The 20,256-nt window shown below is 39.0% G+C and overlaps 1 protein-coding gene across 4 annotated transcripts in view; it reads right to left on the bottom strand.

The window, feature by feature from the left end:
• The window catches only part of hdx (highly divergent homeobox), a 119,754-nt gene that overhangs the window by 82,596 nt on the left and 16,902 nt on the right, over window positions 1–20,256 (bottom strand). For 3 of the 4 annotated variants that reach the window (XM_039765945.1, XM_039765944.1, XM_039765947.1), the window contains exon 2: window positions 6,275–6,792. The exons of the other annotated variant lie outside the window; for it this stretch is intronic. In XM_039765945.1, coding sequence (XP_039621879.1) covers window positions 6,275–6,310 — 36 coding nt within the window. In that variant the 5' untranslated portion in view covers window positions 6,311–6,792. The remainder of the gene's footprint in view (window positions 1–6,274; window positions 6,793–20,256) is intronic. 4 annotated transcript variants of the gene reach the window in all.

Raw genomic sequence — 20,256 nt, 5'->3', positions numbered from 1 at the left:
GAACGCAACCCCCGCGATCCAGGAGGGATTACTGTATATATAAGATAGCTGACGGAGCGGAGAAGTAGTGTGTTAAAGAAGTAATGAAAAAGAAAAGGAAATATTTTAATAATAATGTAACATGATTGACAATGTAATTGTTTTGTCATTGTTGTGAGTGATGAGTGTTGCTGTCATATATATATATATATATATATATATATACACACACACACACACACACACACATATATATATATATATATATATATATATATATATATATATATATATATATATATATATATATATATATATATATATATATCCACATATACACACATACATATACATACACACAAATACATATATACATATACACACACACACATATAAACATACATGTCTACACACACATATACATACATATCTACATATACACACACACACACACATATACAGACTTTGGGGTGCGAGAAACTGTTGCTGGGGGTGCCAGAATCCATGAAGGAAGAAAAATGAAAAACATTATTTGTACAAAATCTTAATTTATTTATCCATTCCTAAATAATTAAATGGGCAGGCTATTTCGTATCAGTGCAATACGCTGCTTGTTAAAACGGATGACTCCGCTCTTACGTGCAAGTCTGCGTGGATATTATGAACTATCGATTCTGTTCAAGTTCTATTTAAATTTTAAATAGAAGGAATTTTTATTTAGTCGACAGAATATTATTCCGGAATAAACCAACTCAAACCTTAAATAATTTATAATATTTTGCTCTCCATAAAAATATATCCTGTCTAAATTATACAAGTTAGAAATAAAGTAAACGTTAAAAGAACATTCAAATTTCTTTACTCTTATGTAATTTTATATAAAAAATAAAAGATTTTGCTCTCCATAAAAATATATCCTGTCAAAATTATACAAATTCAAATATGAACATGGTGCATAACAAAACCTGGAAATATAAATAAAATTTGTTCCTTTCAGCAATAACAAATCAAATCATTCAGTTTTCTTTGCTCTTATGTCATTTAATCAGAGCTGGACGCGTGGCATCTTTTTTGGCAACAAGTTTGTTTATGTTTGGTGTGAGGTTCTGTGTTGTGGAGATTCTCAGGATGGACTGCAGGTGCTCATCAGTGAGGTGACTCCTGTGTGCTGTTTTGTTAGTCTTCATGACTGAGAAGAGCTTCTCACACAGATATGTGCTACCAAACATGCACAAGGTTCGAGCCGCATGTAGACGGAGCTGGAGCATTTGTGCGGAATGGAGTGAATAAACTGTGCGGCCTGCAGTATCGTACTTTGCCTTCAGTGTGCCATTACACTGCAGCTCAATCACCTCCATCTGAATCTGCACAGGTGCAGTTTCCACATTGACGGCAAATGGGTTGCGAAACAACTCAAAATTCTTTTTTTGTTCTTCAAAGTCACCAAAGCGCCGTGCGAACTCAGTGCGCAGTGCGCTTAGTTTATCAGCAAAATTCGTATTTGGGAACACCGTTGTGCCGACTTGGTTCAATATTACTTGGCAACAGGGAAAGTGGGGCAAGTTGCACTGGTGCATTTGTGTCTCCCATAAAAGTAGCTTCACTTGAAATCACTTTGTGATTTTGCACGGGTTAAAAGTCTGCTGAAGTGTCAGATTCTACTTTAACTCTTCTGCTTTCTGTATCTTGTGCATTGCATTCAGGTCTTTCAGGTTATCTTGATGTTTTGTCTCATAGTGCCATCTTAGATTAAATTCTGTAATTACAGCCACATTAGCTCCACAAATGAGACACACGGGTTTACCGGCAATGTCAGTAAACATATACTCAGCCTCCCATCGGTTTTTAAAGGCTCTATGTTCAGAATCACCTTTTCTCTTCGGCATCGTGTAGGCTAGCTTTGCAATAACTTGCAGCATCATAAGCTAGACTTGATTAACGTGGTAAGTGTTCGGCAAGGTAGCTGAAGTGCTGCATTATGGGATCTGTAGTTTATTGTGTTACCAGCGCTTCATCTCCCCGGGCCATTAATAACAATAATACAGTATATAAAATGATCTCGGGCTGATATAATTACACGCCGGGTCGGATGTGGCCCGTGGGCCTTGAGTTTGACACATATGGACTAAATAGAACTTGAAAAGATATATTTTTTCGGATGTGATCTCGCAATTCAGATCGAGTTGACGCACTACAGTACATCGAGCCAGCGTGCTATTGTGGTTTTGCCTGCGTGCCTCAATAAGCTACCCCCTCGCTCTTACTTTTTTACCGTTCATCTAATTAATACAGTGAGTAAGGCTTTACCAAAACAATCATTGATCGCGAATAAAGTATCCATTATTCATAAAGCTTCAATTGGTGATCTGTCTTTCTGCGTTAACCGCATATTTTTTCATACGTCTCAAAGGGGATGCGAAGGTAAAATGAATAAAAATGTGTGCGTACATACTCAGTGCATCCCCTCTCGAGAATCGAACCTTGGACGTCGGCGCTAGAGGCGAAGCCTCTACTATTGCGCCATGGCGTGTGGGTTTATCTATTTGAGCGTAGCAGTGTAATTCGTTTTGTTCAGCACTCTTTGGAACTGTTGCTTTTGTCTGCACACTCGCCAGTTCACGTGAGCCGCTGAATATGGTTTTATATGTCACTCGCTTGCTTCTAATTGTTTCGCTGCCTTCTTAATTATATAATGCATGATTTCTTAAGCACTTTTTGGAGCTCTTCCTGGTTTTCTACGCATCTGCGATTACGTGGAGGCGTGATGATGTCACACAAACTCCGCCCCACGGCTTTCGAGCTCAACTCCATTACAGTAAATGGAGAAAAATAGCTTCTAGTTATGACCATTATGCCTAGAATTTCGAAATGAAACCTGCCCAACTTTTGTAAGGAAGTTGTAAGGAATGAGCCTGCCAAATTTCAGCCTTCTACCTACACGGCAAGTTGGAGAATTAGTGATGAGTCAGTGAGTCAGTCAGTCAGTCAGTGAGTCAGTCAGTCAATCAGGGCTTTGCCTTTTATTAGTATAGATGGCACCCTATAGAAACAGAATCTGGCAAATGGAGTAAAACATGTAATCAGCTTATTAATTTCTTGATGCAAGGGTTTATGCCAAAACCAACTCACTGCATTCAATGAACAGAACACAGTAGTTCCACTCAGTATTGCAATCTTCTCTGAGGTGGGAAGAATAAATCTTTCTCTAGACAGCTTCATTAGTTTTTAAAATCAACGCAAATGCATACATCCCCATTTCTCATTAGAACTGGCACCATAGGTGCACATCAATTATTTGGATGTGTCACCTGCTCAATTATGCAATTGTTTTCCATCCTACTAAGCTTCTTCTGGACTTTTGGCAAGGGAACCCTGCGAGCCATGTACACTGCATAAGGTTGTGCCCCCTTTTAACTAAATTTTTATCAGCGCAGTTTTCTTGCCCATTGTAGTGGACTTTAGTGCAGGGCACCTTTCATATGTTTTTCAATATTTATTTTCTTTCTGCTCAGTCTTTGGAATGACCTTAGTATGTCTTGGTTTCCCTGGACATTTGCCTGTTTTTCCTATATGAGTATGCAAATTCATGCATAGAGGCCAATGCCTCCCTTTGCAGGCTAACTTGATACATAAACTCCTTTCACTAATTAACTGTATGTATTCTTTGAGCCAACATGAGATCAGACATTAACTGAGATTTGCGAGAGAGCTCTTTATTCAAAATGCCAACTACTATGTGACCTTGAATAATCTCATCCTGACTCACATTGATGCCACAGTGCTCCAATAACATTCAGCCTTCTCGCCCACTCACTGTACTTTCTATTGAAAGCCATCAGGTCAGCTTGTCAAAAAAAAACGTTGGCAATGGGTTAAACTTTCCCATGCCCTTTTCTCTTCTTTGCTATTATTTTTTTTAGTGGAAGGTCACTCTCAAGTAGTAACTTTAACACAATGTCATAAAATAGAATGTACAATCAGAGGTAAGTATATTTAACATTAACTTTTATTGAATGTTGCTCCCATAAACATTCACATCCAGCAGAAGTTTATCCTTCACATGTTGCCCAGCCAAAACCCCTGTTGCTTTATGATATTACTGTCATCAATATCACTATGTGACATGGCTTTCTAAGCATGATGAGAGTTTGTAAAAACAAGGTCTTTTTGCTGTCTCCCATGGTTGGAAAGTTCACATGTCAATAAAAAAATTGGGAGGAGTGATCTTCAAGTTCATTTCATTAAAATGTCCAGCCATGGTAATAAAAACACCAGGATCAGCAGTTTACAGCTCTGTAACAGGTCTATAAAGTAAACTCAGTGCTTCTTTATGTTTAAATTCCCAGAGGGACATAGATAACCATAATATTAATAATAACAGCAAACTCCCAAGGCAAGCATAAAAGGACAGCACTTTACAGTTGGACATTACATCACTGGATAGCAGTGGTGTGACTCAGTGAATCGTTTACCTTGCTGCTGTTTTTGCTTACATCATTTACAGTGATGGCAGATCTTTCTTTGGATAGCCAATTCATGCAAGGCCATGTTCTCACTGTTTGATCGTGGCAGAATGCCAAGGCTGCTGAACTGCTCCTTAAATGCTGAGGTAATGCTGTACATTGAGCAGTGCTCAGTGATGTAAAGCAGTGTATGGCATTATCGAGTTTTCTGGATAATCTACATAGCACAATTTTCACGAGAGACAACATTTAACACACTATGGTCACAATTTTTAGAACTCTGAGAAGCTGCATCATCTGCACACTCTGCCATCTTCCTTCTCTGGAAAGCCTTATAACAACAAATTGACATTATTCATTTAATCAACAGGACATCTCAACACATGACTTAAAAGATATGTATGTACATATATACATTTTCAAACCCAATACAAAGTTGCAGGAGACAAAAGATTCACATGGTTCATTGCTTAAAAGTTCAATAGCCTGCATGCTGCCGATGACATATCAAAGCAATCACTGCACTCTTTACTAAAATTGCAAGAAACTTCAGGCAAAACCGATAGTCCTCGGAATTACTACTTTTACCAAAGAACCTCACAATATTGGACAATATTTTCTGTGATCTGTGGGGGGAAAAAAGAACTTCAGCTGGCCACTGAACTTGGAAAAGAACACCCAGGAGCATGCATATTGTTTACTTAATATCCTATGACAGAAATCCTAGTTTTGGTTCTAAGTTTGGAAAAAAAGATCAGCAAATAAGACAAGGTTGCTGCTCTTAGCAATCCACAGTTTTTATAATTTTGAGCTACAAAGTTCTAGTTGTCATCTCACTGGCTATCTGGGAAGCACTTTCAGAAGTATGGCAAATACATAAATCCAAAACCAAGAACCCATTTAACCTGTAAATACAGTTTAGCTATTGAATGTATAATACCCTCCTGAAAAGGGGCTGGCCATAATCTGCTTCCCCTAGATCTGTTCCTGCTTCCATGTGCATTAGGCTTCTTTGATGGTAAACCACACCTTATACTGCCGTCCCATGGTTTTTTTCACTACTTATTCACTTCTTTTCTATATCTATGACTGGGGTAGAGAATATCCAGAGAAATGCAAAAATCTTTCCAAGAAGCATTTTTGCCATAAACAAGCTAATTCAATTCAATTCTTTCTCACTAAACCTTACAATAAAATTAAAAAGGATAAATGCCTGCATACCATGCTACTTGGAAGATGGCAGATCCTTAAATTCAATCCAACCTATGCTCACTCTTTATAAAAACCATTAGTCAAGATCAACCAACAACGCCCGTCATAGGTTTCCAAAGATGCACTATGTAAACACTTCCTACATTTATATAGCATCAGCTCTCTGAAAATCTCAGTGGTCTGTAAGTAAGGACCATATGGTTTGCTTTATAAAGCTCTTGTGATAATATATTGTGATTAATGTCCATCTTGTCAACTATTTGGTAAATGTGTGCAATGTTTAGAAACTCCAATGTGAAAATGGAACAAAAATACAAAGTATACATACAGAATCCACTTTGGCTCTTATAGTGTCATGAGAAGCCAGTCCCTATCCTGATAGCATTGAGCACAAGGCAAAAACTATTCCTGGGTGGGACACCACTTCACTCCAGAAACTTACTGAATGTTGTTTTATTCAAAGTACTCATTAATTCTGATTGGATTACAGATTACTACTCACAGAAGGCGAACTTTTTTGCTACAGTAGGTAATAGGGAATTTCTCTGTTTCCACAAAGATATAACCATGTTCTATGAAATATGCACAGTATACATTGTTGTGTTAAACTCATTACTTACAGTGTCCACATTCTTCCTTTCTTTCCATACTTCCATATTCTTGTCTTCAGGATGTCTTGAAATAAGTTTAAAGAGTTTTCAGATGAATACCGCAACCCTTCAACAGTTGGGATAACAGGACTAAGGTATCTAAGGTCTTTCTATAGTCCCTCAAATATACTATGCTTCTATTCCCACTCCCTAGGCATGTGCCTATCCTGGAAAGAAGTTGTCATGCACATGGGCAGCTAGTCTTCCAAATATAATTACTTGGCTGGCTTACTGAAGGTTAAAGGAATTTGCCTCTTTTGCATTTGATTTCTCTTGTTCTTGCTGTGGGGAGTCATGATTAATGCCTGCTGCCTATTTTATCTTGCCAGCTCACTTGTTGTGTTTCTCTGGTTTGTGAACTTTCCTCATTTGTGTTGCCTTTTTAGGTTGACTGTTTTTGAGGGGATAGTGTTTTTGATTTTTTTTTTTTCATGGACGTCCTCTTTGCCCTTTACAATCCATTTCTCATATGGGTATGTCAGTTCTCTCTGCAAAAACAAGATAAATGGTAATGAAGGCAATAACTCAATAACATTTTGGAATTAACTGTTAAACAGGTGCAGAAACTCTGACATAAAGAAAAGACAAAAAAAGGAAAAACTGAAATCACAAGCACTTAAAACATACAGGGCTGAAATTGCAACTAATCAAGCATTGTTCGATTAGAATGGCTTCTGAAATCTACCTAAATAAGGAGCCCAATCAAAAATGCAAATAAATATTGTAGCAAATCAGTGCACATGCTGAAAAATATAATCCTACAATGGCGTTAAAAGAAAATTAAAAAGTTAATTTTGGCTTTGAAGTGTGGATTTCAATGTAAACAAATAAAAAACAATTTAGATTAAACAATAACATTGATAAATCATACAAATAGTTTAACCATAGTTACATATGGCATGCATGAAACACAGAATCCTGTCCCTTTAAAATGTTTCACACTATTGCTGGATTTCACATATTGTTTCACTTTTTAATGCAAAGTCAGATGCTTAATAAAAAGATTTTTAAAACACAGTTATTTTTTGTCATCAGATATTCTCAAATCATAAACTAAAATATACTACTCATACAGATATTCACACTCTACACAGATCAGTACATCAATGAAACAATTTTTGCCACAAAATCAGCTTTAAGTTTAAAGTAGGATGTCAAATTCAGAACCTAATGGGCCAAAGTGGCTACATATTTTCATTTCAGACACTTTACTTTTTACTGCTGCTAAATGAGAAGTCAAGCAAAATTACACCTTTTATTGGCAGACTAAAAAGGTTACACTATGAAAGCTATCGAGGCAGCTCAGGCCCCTCCTTCAGGCAAGATATACATGAACTGCTTCGATAACTTGCATATTGTGATCTTTCTACTTAGCCAATAAAAGGTGTCGTTTTGCTTTACTTCTCATTGCATCCATAATGGCTAACATGGTACAACATCCTACTACTGCTGCTAAATGAACAAACATCTTCTAGCTCAGTTTTCAATTACAGTACTCACTTTTTAAGACTTAGACCCATAATTGTGTCTTTTTTTTCTTGATTAGCAGCTAAACAAAAATGGGATGTTAAGCAAGCCAAAAGATAACCAGCTAAGTTATTGGCAAGCTCCAACCAATTTCCTAATTGTTGTTAATGAAACATCTTATTAAATTCCATGAAGTGTTGTTCTCATTCTGCCACATAAGACAATTCCTAAACAGTTGATTTGCTCATTTCTGAGGGAACCACTAAAATGTTTTGTTGTTCGGAGCAGATCTGTATTTCTTAGACCCTCACCTTTCATTCTTTCCATATATTTTATTGAAACAGGTGTATGATGGACACACGGGTGGAAAGCAGATCAGGTTAGTTTAAGTGTTGACTTGCTTTGCATTTCATTATTTTATGAATTAAGGGAGAATGACAATTAAAGGGCCAGTGTCTTTGAAAGAAATTAGTATGTTTCAATAGCAGCTATTACTTGGTATTAAAGAAGAATGTGGCTGGAGTGAAAGCCGGCATCCACCATGACCTTTCCGTATCCGAGTTGGATACCTATAGCCTAGAACAGTAGTTCTCAACGTTCAGTCCTCAGGGCCCCTGTGGCTGCAAATTTTTGTTCCAATCAGTTTTTTTACATTTAAATGATCTCATTGTTTAATTAGTTGATCTATAATTTTTCTTTTTTTAGAAAAGTGCATTTTGTTTACTAATAAGCACACAAATGGGTAATAGTGAAGTAGCCTCACCTTTCAGCTGGTGTGTATTCAACATTAATTGTCTGCATTCAGTACAATTAAGAAGGGAAACTACACAGAAAAAAATGAATTACATGGAACAAAATAAACATTTAAAGTTACAGAAAACATACAAATGTGTCAATTTCCTTTATGTAAAAATCAGACACTACTGAACTTTTCTAAATGCAAAATAAAAGGAAAAAACAGATCAGCTAATTAAAATAATGAGATAAATAAAAGATTAACAATAACAAACAGATTGGGAAACTGGTTAGAACCACAGTAACCCCCATGAGCTTAACATTGAGAAGTACTGGTCTAGAAGACAAGTGTCTACCAGTTTGCACACCATTTCAAAAATGTACTAAAGATTCTCAATGGTGTTGAATTTGGGACTTTGACTATACCATTCAAAGATATTCACCTTTTTCACTTCACCTTCTACATGGGCTCATTTTTATGCTAAAAATAAAATTTAAAATAATTTAAAACACAGGGCTCCATTTGTTATTCCTCCACTGCTAACAAGTTTTCCAGTACTTGCTGATGAGAAGAATAACTGTGATTTAGCTGCCATCGCCATATTTCTCTTCAGGAAAAGTGTTTCTTGAGAAATTGGTAGTTTTTAGTTTACACTACATGTAGTTCTTTGAATTTTATATAAAAATTACAATTTGTATCACATCTGACTAGAAGACCTTTTTCTTAAGCTTAGGTAGATGTCATGCTTTCTGGCAAATTCCAGATGGGTCTTACAAATACACTTTTCAGTAACATTTTCTTTAATGATGTGCGAAAAGCCTTTGATCACAACAAATAGTGAGGCCTCTTGAAGATCCAGTTTAGACTTGGATGTCTTCCTAAACTTATTATACTGTACCTATTGAATGTCAAGATGCCTGAAACTGTCAGTTGCAATGGTAATGAAACAGATCTCTTTACCATCTGAATTAGGGTCAAACAGGACTATCACTGCACCAACCCTTTCCATCACTTACCTCCATTTTACCCTTTCTGATCTTTGACTATACTCTGTGCTGTTGCAAATAAGTACCAGTTTGATGGTAAGAACCTAAACCTATACTATCTTAAGACAAAATGTGACCAAAGCAATAGTCAACCTACAAAATGTAGAGGATTCTCTTTTTGCTCACTTTGCAAAAAAACTTCCAACTACTCCAAAACTCTACTCCAAGGCCTACTGAAACCTAAGTATATTTCTCAAAGTCAGGAAAACCAGATCCTCTACTAGGATGTCCCTACTCAGCAATAGTCATCTCAGGAGAATGTTGTTGAACACTTTCCATAGGTTGGCAGCTTGGAGTCTGGAAAGACAACCATAGCTAGCAAGTTTAGCACAGTGTCAGCTGTGCCAGTAGATTCTTTAGGAAACTATTATTGTTTCTTTATGAACTGTGACCTCAAAAATATAAACCAAGCTAATGGTCTAAATCAGTGCTTCTCAACATTCAGTGTTCAGTGCCACCTTGTGGCTGCAGGTTTTGGTTCTAACCCACTTCTTCCCTTAATTGTACTCCTACCTTAATTAAGCAAGCCATTATTTCCCATTTTCTATGTTTTTTTACAAACACTGGGAATTAGCAAACTGGTTATGCTATATTTTTACTGAATTAAGCAGGAATGTATTGTATATGTGTTAGATGGGTAAGAATTATGTATTTTAATGTTTTGGTTATTTAGCCAATTATTTAATAAGCACCCAATGCAAAACAAAAGGAAAAACATGTCAGCTAATTAAACAATAAGATCAATTAAAGGTAACAGTGGCTAATGGAGAATCTGGTCAAGCAAAAACCTGGAGCCACAGGGGGCACTGAAGATTGAACATTGAGAACCACTGGTATAAATAGCCTTTTGCATTACTTCTTTTCTGTATGGGAATGAGACATAGGTTACATATTTTTGTCACCTGAAAATTCTCAAAATGCTCCATGTGCAGTTTCTCTCAAAAGTCCTCCAAATTAACTGGAAGAATCACTAAAATGATTGCAGTACCCTCACCAAAGACTAGGATATGGAGCAGCAGAAGTTATGATCATGTATAACCAATTTTCCAGGATATCACACAGCATCATTTTGCCCATCTCCTCAGAAAAATATTCTTTATTTCCTAGCACAGCCAAGTTCAGAGAACATAGGGTGATAATAGAAATGGGTTAGAACGCACACATAAAGCAAAGCTCACAAAAACCTGCATCAGTATTGCTAGCAGAGGGACCCAAACACATAACATTCCCTATGCTGTTGCTTGATTCATCAAGTGGAGGGTCAGTATGAAACCAACTACAGTTCTAATGTAGTGGACAAAACAGCATCAAAAGTACAGGCTTTACAAACCAAATTATGAAAACAACTCCAAAACGGAACTACCTTCCCCCTTTGTCCCACCATATGCAATCACAGAATTATACTTGTCAATCAGTTGCAAGCTCATACAAATAGCCTTTACAGTCATCATTCTTTGATTTGAGTAATCCCCAACAGAGAACAAAATGATAATTATGCACAGAATATACTAATTTAAGTTTTAACTGATCAACATAAACCACTCAAGGTGACCTATCAGGCTTGCCCATCTTTCTCTTGCCATAAAAGGATGTTCTTTTTAGGCATTCAGAAGACGACTGAAAATATTGTGGCATCCGGCTCGGAGGATGCTCAGGAGGACCGGAGGAGGGCTTGTGCCTCCTCCAGTACGGGCGAGGGGGCGTCCGCCCTGGTTATGTTGGGGGCCTCGGGTAAAGGGCTTGGAAGCCCAGCCCTGTAGGGACCCGTGGCCACCGCCAGGTGGCGCCCCGGTGCCTAGATATCCCTGGAGCCCAGCACTTCCGCCACACCAGGAAGTGCTGGGGGGAAAACGACAGGGGACACCCGGACGGCTTCCGGGTGCGCAGCTGGCACTTCCTCCACACTGGGGTGTGGCAGCGGAGGAATGCCGGAAGCAGCTGGAGCCCATCCGGGTTCCTATTTAAGGGGCCGCCTCCCTCCAGTCATTGGCGGAAGTCGGGTGGAAGAGAGACGGAGCTGGAGAGAGGATTGGAGGCGGCCAAAGAGGCAATTTGACTGTGTGCCCTGGACATTGGGGGAACGGTGCTGGAGGCACTGGGAAGTGCACTAATTGTAAATATATTGTAAATAAACGTGTGTTGGGTGAACTTACGATGTCCGCCTGTGTGTGTCCGGGCCAGCGTTCACAGTGGCGTAGTCGGCAGGATGCTCCACCTGGGACAAGTTGGGGACCTGCGAGAAAAAGAAATAATTTTGTGGACGGCCCGGCGCAGCAGCGGACCCCACACACTCGCCGCGGGAGTGGCACGTGCACAACCGCTGGAGCGGTTCACCCCACGGACCGCCGGTCCGCATTATGGCCAAGCTTCCCAGGTGTGGAGGAAAGATAATGGGCGTTGCTGGAGTGCAGCGGGCTCCCGCGAGCACGTCGCGGCAGAAGGCGCCTGGGACGGCAGGCCACCTAGCGAGGCCATGCCGGGAACGTTTCCCCGGACAGACAGGACCCGAAAGGTAAGTTCCCTGCTTGCTGGCAAAGGGCCCTGTGGGCCCGTGTGTGTTTTTTCTTCGACAGGCAGGGCTTGTGCCTCTTCCAGACCGCAAGGGGGCGTCCGCTCTGGTTATGTTGGGGGCCTCAGGTAAAGAGCTTTGAAGCCCAGCCCTGTAGGGACCCGTGGCCACCGCCAGGCGGCGCCCCAGTGCCTGGATATCCCTGGGGGGAAGATGACAGGGGACACCAGGACGGCTTCCGGGTCCGCAGCCGGCACTTCCGGCACACTGGGGCATGGCTACGGAGGAATGCCGGGAAGCAGCTGGAGCCCATCCCGGTTCCTATTTAAGGGGCCGCCTCCCTCCAGTCATTGGCAGAAGTCGGGTGGAAAAGAGACGGAGCTGGAGAGAGGATTGGAGGAGGCCAGAGAGGCAATTTGACTGTGTGCCCTGGACATTGGGGGAACGGTGCTGGAGGCACTGGGAAGTGCACTAATTGTAAATATATTGTAAATAAACGTGTGTTGGGTGAACTTATGATGTCCATGGAAAAAAATGATGGGTGATCCATTTAAAGGTCAATGACTGCAATCCAAGTGTGTTTAAGATATTTATGAACAACAGTTTTTTTTTTTTTGGATTTATAATTCATAGTTATTTTGGAGGAATTAGGTGGATAGCATTGACAAACATTGTAAGGCTGAACATGCTGAATGGCATGTTGTTATCAAAACATTTTTAATAAATCAAATAACTGATTTATCAATAATTCAAACTTGCTACTAATCACAAACCCTATAACTGATGGCATTCAAATCTCTTCATGATATAAAGTGTGTTGGGATATTCGGTTCTGCCCTCAGCACTGTTTGTGGGAGAAACAGTATGTGTTAGGCTAATGAGAGCATAATATTTAGTAAGTTACTAAAGCAAAAATATATTCCTTAAACTCATATTTATACAACATTTTTCTTTTTCTTTCAGGAATACATTGGAAATATTTCATGTCAAGTCAACTTAATTTATAAAGTACCTATATAAACACACAAAAAAATTTTATGCTCCTACTAAGGAGTGGTAGCAGGTGCAAACGGTCTGCCCAAGATTCCCCAGCTCCAGGTTGGTGCAAGGCGATCAGCCATCCACGCCGGCATAATAAAGGGGAGTGCAAGGAACTGAAAAAAAGGAAAAAAGGACCGAGAGAAAGGCAGGAGCAGTGGTTAGCTGGAGCTTAAGAGAGAAGCATGCGGATGGGAATGTTGCCCCAGGTGGGCATGTGGCCAGCACTCAGGAGGGGGCACGAGGATCGCCCCTGCTCCTGGGAGGATGGTGCATTTTCACTGGATGGAGTCTGGATTGGCAGTGGTGGGTGCAGGAGCAGGGTCCAGTGGCTGCCCGTGGATCAGACGGAGGGGACACGGGTCAAGACTGATGGGTGTCTGTGCCTGTTGGTAGAAGTCTCTCTATGCTGCAAGGTCCTAGAAGGATAAGCCGGAGAGTTGTCCATTTTAAAGGGAAACACCAAAGACTGAGCATTTTAAAGAAGACTCCTGTTTGAATTTTAAACTCATTTTTATTGGATTTATTTATTTGATCATTTTAACCTCCGCTATGCACTCATTTTATGGATTATTTATTAAACTACTTTTTTGAGCACTGCACTTTTTGAAAACTTGTTTTGGACTTGGCTTTTAATAAAAGCACTGCTCACTTTCACACCATCCCCTTGCTTCATGTGTGTTTTGTTCACATCTGCCATGCTCATCCAGTTACATTATCGACCTGGATTTAAAAATGTTCAAATTAGGAGAAGATCTAATCGTGAGCCGTGGAGCAGACACTGCAAACGCACAATCACCACTATGCTTCAGCCTTGTCCGAAGAACCACTAGTAGCATCTGATCAGGTGATCTTAAAGACTAAGACAGGGCATAAGGTTTAGGAAGTCTGGTAAGATATACTGGTGCTAAACTATTTAAAGATTTTTAAACAAGCAATGAAAGCTTAAAATTGATTCTAAAACTAAAATAGGTGGCCAATGAAGAGAGGTCAATATCAGAGTAATGTGTGTTCACATCTGAGTATTTGTCAAAAGCAAAGAAGCTGTATTTTGAACAAGCTGTAGGCAATACAGGGACTGCCTGACCCCTTGTGTACAAAGAATTACAATAATCCAGGCGGGATGAAATCAAAGCATGTATTACCCTATCAAAGCCAGAAAACAAAATGATGCCTTTATCTTCGCCAACAGTCTCAAATGGAAAAAACTGTTTCTAACAACAGTATTTATCTGTTTATCTAGTTTAAGATCGCTATCAAAAATGACACCCAAATTCCTAGCAGATAAGATCCAGTATTGTTCCAGTGGACCAAGACTACTAGCGGTCATACCAGACACCTCAAAAGGACTGAAAATCAGTTTTGTTCTGGTTAAATTTCAGAAAATGTAAGGATATCTAAATATTTTAACATATTTTAATTTGAAAATGTTATCAGTTTCCATTACAAAAAAAAAAAAAGTTTTATACTATACAATACATAATGCTTGACACTTTGGTTACTTTATTTTGCAAAGCTTCCAGTTACTATATAATTTGAAAACTGTCTATTATAAGCATGGCCCAATATTTCCACTACTGTATAGCCTAATCATATTGCTTTAAAAAAATTAAAATTAAGGTACTGGTTATGAACTGTTAAAATACATTATCTGTTCAAATTCATATTCATTTTAGACATAAAATATGAGCAGGCATGTGACCACAATTCAATACACAAGTATCAGACTATTTTTTTTCTTTTTCACTTAACTGTTTGTAGACATGGGCGGCACAGTGGTGCAATGAGTAGCGCTGCTGCCTCGCAGTTAGGAGACCCGGGTTCGCTTCCCAGCATGAAGTTTGCATGTTCTCCCTGTGTCTGTGTGGGTTTCCTCTGGGTACTCCGGTTTCCTCGGATAGTCCAAAGACATGCAGGTTAGGTGGATTGGAAATTCCAAATTGGCCCTAGTGCGTGTGTGTGTGTGTGTGTGTGTGTGTGTGTGTGTGCCCTGCCCGGGGTTTGTTTCCTGCCTTGCGCCCTGTGTTGGCTGGGATTGGCTCCAGCAGACACCCGTGACCCCATAGTTAGGATATAGTGGGTTGGATAATGAATGGATGGATGATAGTAGACAATATTTCAGATAAAAACCTCTCACATATCTAAACAGCCACTGCATTCAGAGTAGCAGAGTCCACTAAACACTATGATTCAATGTTACAACATACTGTACAACTTTCATCATTACATGTAAAATATTAATTTTTATCACACTGTTTTTTAAACAAAGTTCCAAAAAGGTTTCAAGGAGATCAAGTTATATTTGCTCGAGATATGGGATGATTTGTTTTTATTTATTTATGAACTGAATAGACAAGTGTACAATGATCATAAAAAAGTGGGCTTCTACATTCAGCTTCTGTTTCTTCATGTCCATTTCTTTCATTTTAGTTTGATAAGTATGAATGCAATAAAGTCTCTTTGGGCCCCAGAGAGCATACTGATAAAGAAGTGGCAGACCCTTTATGCTTGTGAAATATGACAGGATAACCTGTCTAAAATTTTCTACCTAAATATACAGTTTCTTTTCATAATACACTCCCCGATTATCATGAAAAGTGAACATAAGAAATTAAATTTCAAATTATTAGATAAAAATGTAGAGGTAAAAGACACCTTTAACATCATGCTTTAAATACTGTACAGATAAAAAGACATAAGGAAAATACTGGAATCTTAACTTAATTATGGCATGTTTGCTTTTAAATAAGTTTGTTACATTATAGCTCTGTCTATTAGCATAGAATTGCTCTATTTTACGATAGAATCTTCAATAAGCTAGACATAAATCTTTTTCAAAACAGAGTAAAAATAAGGAGTTGCAGCTGCATAGATGAAAGACTATAGTTCACATAATTCATGCACAAAATCTAACAACATTTATAACCGCATTACTCTGTAAGTGCTTACATACCCTAAAGGGACTCAAGTACAGTACTACAAAATGTAATTTGTATTTTAACTTTTGATTAGGACTTTCCCCCTTTATCTGTTACTGGGTATGTAGAAATTAGCCAAAGGTCAATACAATACACCACTGCTAGTCTTCCTCATGATACTACCTTTTGGGCTAGTTTCTTTGATGAATCGTCAAACTCTTCATGCTAGGAGAAATAACTCTGGTATTGTCAACAACTTAAATATGTTAACACTTTAGAACAAATACAAATCTATTTAATAAAGCATTCTTAGCTTGATGAGTCTAGGAGTGGAAGAACTGATTTGAGGAAGATTGTGAATCACATAATATTAGGTTAAGTATTAAATATCTGAAGAAAATTTGTTGTGCTTAAGTATTGAGGCAGGAAATCAGACTACTACTCTTTAAGTAACCTATTCTAGTAAGTTCTTTAAAGATTTCTTTCACGCTACTTGCAGTCTTTTTATCCTAGTAAGAGTTTCTCACCACAACAATCGTTTCAGTATATCAATACCTGCGGTTGGGATGTGATGAACAATCTCAGAAATATGACAAGAGAAGGCAACTCAAAATGCTACACAGGAAGGTGTTTGGTACCGGCAGTACCAATTAGGAACTCATTCAATACAAGGAATAAAATTACAAATTAACTCCCATTAAATATTAAAAAAGCAAATGAAAAGTAAAAACTACCAGTGCTACTTTACACGTTTTTAAGATCGATATAAACAGCATTTGGCTTATTAAAGTGTAATGCTGTAGCATTACTTTGTGTAAAATGAAGTTTTGTTTGCCTTAATCTGCTGGTTTTGCACACTCAGGCATACATGTTGTGAAATGAAAACAATGTTAATTTTATTTGTATTGTAGTCACACATTGCCCCAATTGCAACCTGTAAAAAAAAAAAATCAACCACCACCCTGACATATTTCTAATGGCGCCAACCTTCCTTTGCAGTCAAGTATTGTAATTTTCACAGCTTTCTGTATTTACTAATTAAAAGAATAAGATTTTCAGATAACATAGTACCTTGAACTCTGATTGAGGGTACATAAGCAAACCCAGCATTGAAATTACACTTTTTTACAGTTTTAATATATAGATTAGCAGCAAATTAAGCACAACTTAATTATTACAAATTTGACATTAGCACAAACAAAAAAAAAACACAACTTTCAAACAGAATCCAAATCTTGCTATTTTGCTATTTCTTCAAAGTGGAAACTGTGACACCCCAGAACTATGGGAAAAAAAGAGGTATCTTTTTATTTGAATGAGTAACTATCCATAGACATCTAAAATGTCTCACACACACACAATGCTCAATAAAAATATTAATGTGCACAGCACATTTTTTTGGTTAACTACAATATTTACTTTATTGGGCTACTCATTTAGTACAGCATTTGACACAGGCTGTTCCAGGTAACTAAAGGTTTTAAAATAATCAACAACAAAACCAAACAGTGGTTTCACTAAAATGTAGCCATCTATATTAATAGTATGAATTATACACTCAAACTATAAAATGAAGACATGACATTCACTGTCACAAGCTGTTTCAGATCTTTATAACATACTCGTAGATAAAAATAGATAACACAGACTGGCAGAAAGAAAGCAGAACATCTAGTTTAGTATTTAAATATGACTGCTAGTTTTACATATAGATAACGAAACAAAATTTTAACTCAATAATAAACTCAATAATAAGACTGCAAGTTTAACACTTTACTAATTTTTCAGGGAACTCTTCTCATTTTATTGAAGATTTGATGTTGTTATAATCTTCCAGGAAGAGAAGATGGGGAAAAAACAGAATACCATAACTCTCTTTACCTTTTAAAATTAAAATCGAGCATCTTTCAAGATTCAAATAAAAACATAAATGATTAAAACTCATTTTTTAACTAAACAGAGTATGTTTCAAGTCTTAGATGCACGGTAGTTCAGTGCATACTACTACTGTCTCATAGCTCAACAAGACTGGATTTTATTCTCGGCCCAGTCACTGTCTGATGGGAGTGTGCACTGTTTTCCTAATTCCATTACACATATGGTTTCTCTAGTTCTTTCTCCCATATTCCAAAGACTGTCTACTCTAAAGTGTTGCTCTGTATGACTGAGTGCACCCTCCAATAGACTGGAGCTCCATCTCTACTTTGTCCTTGCCTTGTATCCAACACTTCTTATACAACTGTTGGCAACCTTAATTGAAACAAGGGGCATGAGAGAATGGAATGATGCACATTTAAAATGCAAATTGAATCCACTCTGATGGTTGTATGATTATTTTTTTTAGCTTCTTATCATACTGTTTCTTGAAGAAATATATAAACAACTGAATTTTTGAATATCAAAACAGACAAATATAAAAACAATTGTAATTTGTTTATTTGCTTGCCAAGTGCACACTAATGGCCATATCCATTTTCATTACATTTTGCATGTACGTTGGTCCAACTTAAAATATAGACTATATAGCACATCAGGGAGAAGGGTTTAAGGGGATTTGCAAAACACTAGTACTGAGGTGGAAACTATAGATCGCATCAGAAACCAGACGTTTGCTCGGACTGATGAAAGGACACCTTTATCAGCACACAGCTTTATGCTAGCCAATCCAGAACCTCATCTAAGACTGCAGGTATGGCCTTTTCTTCTCGAATAAACTGGAGAACATTTTCATTGCCTCAGTGTAGCACGGCTTTCGTCCAAGAGTATGCCTTTTTTCTCATCATGGGTTGTGTTTAGCCAAATAAAATTTCCAAAAGAGAGTTTCTCCCTGTTAATTTTCACCAAGACCCTTGTCTGAGTAAAGTCCAAAGTCAAGTCAAGTTGGGGAGTATGCACTGGTACAGTGTGTTGCTGCACCCACTACATGACGAAACAACTTGGGATCCCGGTTTGCAACCCCCAGGCAGACGCACGGTCCAGTCCCAACCTCCCGAAATGACCCTCTATCTGTCGCAGCCAGGTGTTACGTGGGTAACCCTTTGGCCTGGTCCAGCCACTCGGGTCCTCAACAACCTTGCCCAACACCCAGTCCATACAAGCATTGGACAAAGTAGGAGCAAGAACACCCCTGACCTCACGGATCCTATTGAGAACGACCCTGGCAAGGACCTTACCCGGCACAGAGAGCAGTGTAATCCCCCTGTAGTTGCTGCAATCCAGGCGATCACCCTTCCTTTTCAGACAGGGACAAGTGCCGTTTTATAGTCAGTTGGGATGATGCCAGTCTCCCAAATGGAAGCAAAGATTGCTTGCAATGCCAGGAGGACAGCCTTACCACCAGCCTGGAGAAGTTCACCCCGGATACCACAGATCCCTGCAGCCTTCCGCCCCCCCAAAGCTGGTTCACCACCTGTGCAATCTCAGTGAAATTGGATGTATCACAGCTATTCGGAGGATCAGCCTCAACAACTGTGGACCCAGAGGTATACAACGTCCTAGCCAGAGGATCAGCTTTGAATAACTGCTCAAAGTAGCCAGCCCAGCAGGTGACAACTGCAGTGTCATCTGTAAGGACAGTTCCATCAGCCGCCCTGACTGTGACTCTTCGAGGAACAGATTCACATGTGAGTAATGCTTCGATTCCTCTGTAAGCAGGACGTGGATCGCTAGACCACAGATGGTGTGTCACTTGCTCACAGATTCCTCTAACAATCACCTCTTTATCTGTCCTCAGAGCCCTCACAGCCATTCTTCTTAGTTCCCGGTACAGACCAGAGTTGCCATTGAGCCGTGCGCTGCGACTCCTCTCGATGATATCCAGGGTGCCCTACGAGAATAAACACCTTCTTCTGAGAACACCGGTAACACCAACACAACCCTAAGCAACCTTCAGGGTCTTGTCATGGAAGGTCTTCCACATCATTTTAGGATCGGCAGTCGTACCCAAATCTGAAAGTTCCTCACACAAACTGCATGCAAACTCATTAGAAACAGCTTGGTCTTGGAGTCTGGCCAAGTCCAGGCTCATTTTCCTAGTAGGTGGTAACCTACTGGACCTAAGCGTAGCAACAACAAATCTATGGTCAGAATTCACAAACTGGGTACTTCTGTAGACCCTGCAGTTTTGCAATAGCCTTCAGCGTCTGCCCAAGAGGATGTGATCGATCTCCTTCACCGTACCACCAGTACTGGAGTACGAAGTCCAACGATGCGGTTCAGGGTGTGGGAACCAGGATCCA

Source organism: Polypterus senegalus, chromosome 10 (assembly GCF_016835505.1).
Source record: "Polypterus senegalus isolate Bchr_013 chromosome 10, ASM1683550v1, whole genome shotgun sequence".
Lineage (NCBI taxonomy): Eukaryota > Metazoa > Chordata > Cladistia > Polypteriformes > Polypteridae > Polypterus > Polypterus senegalus.
Note: the sequence above shows the minus strand (reverse complement) of the source record. Positions and strands in the feature narration are given on the sequence as shown.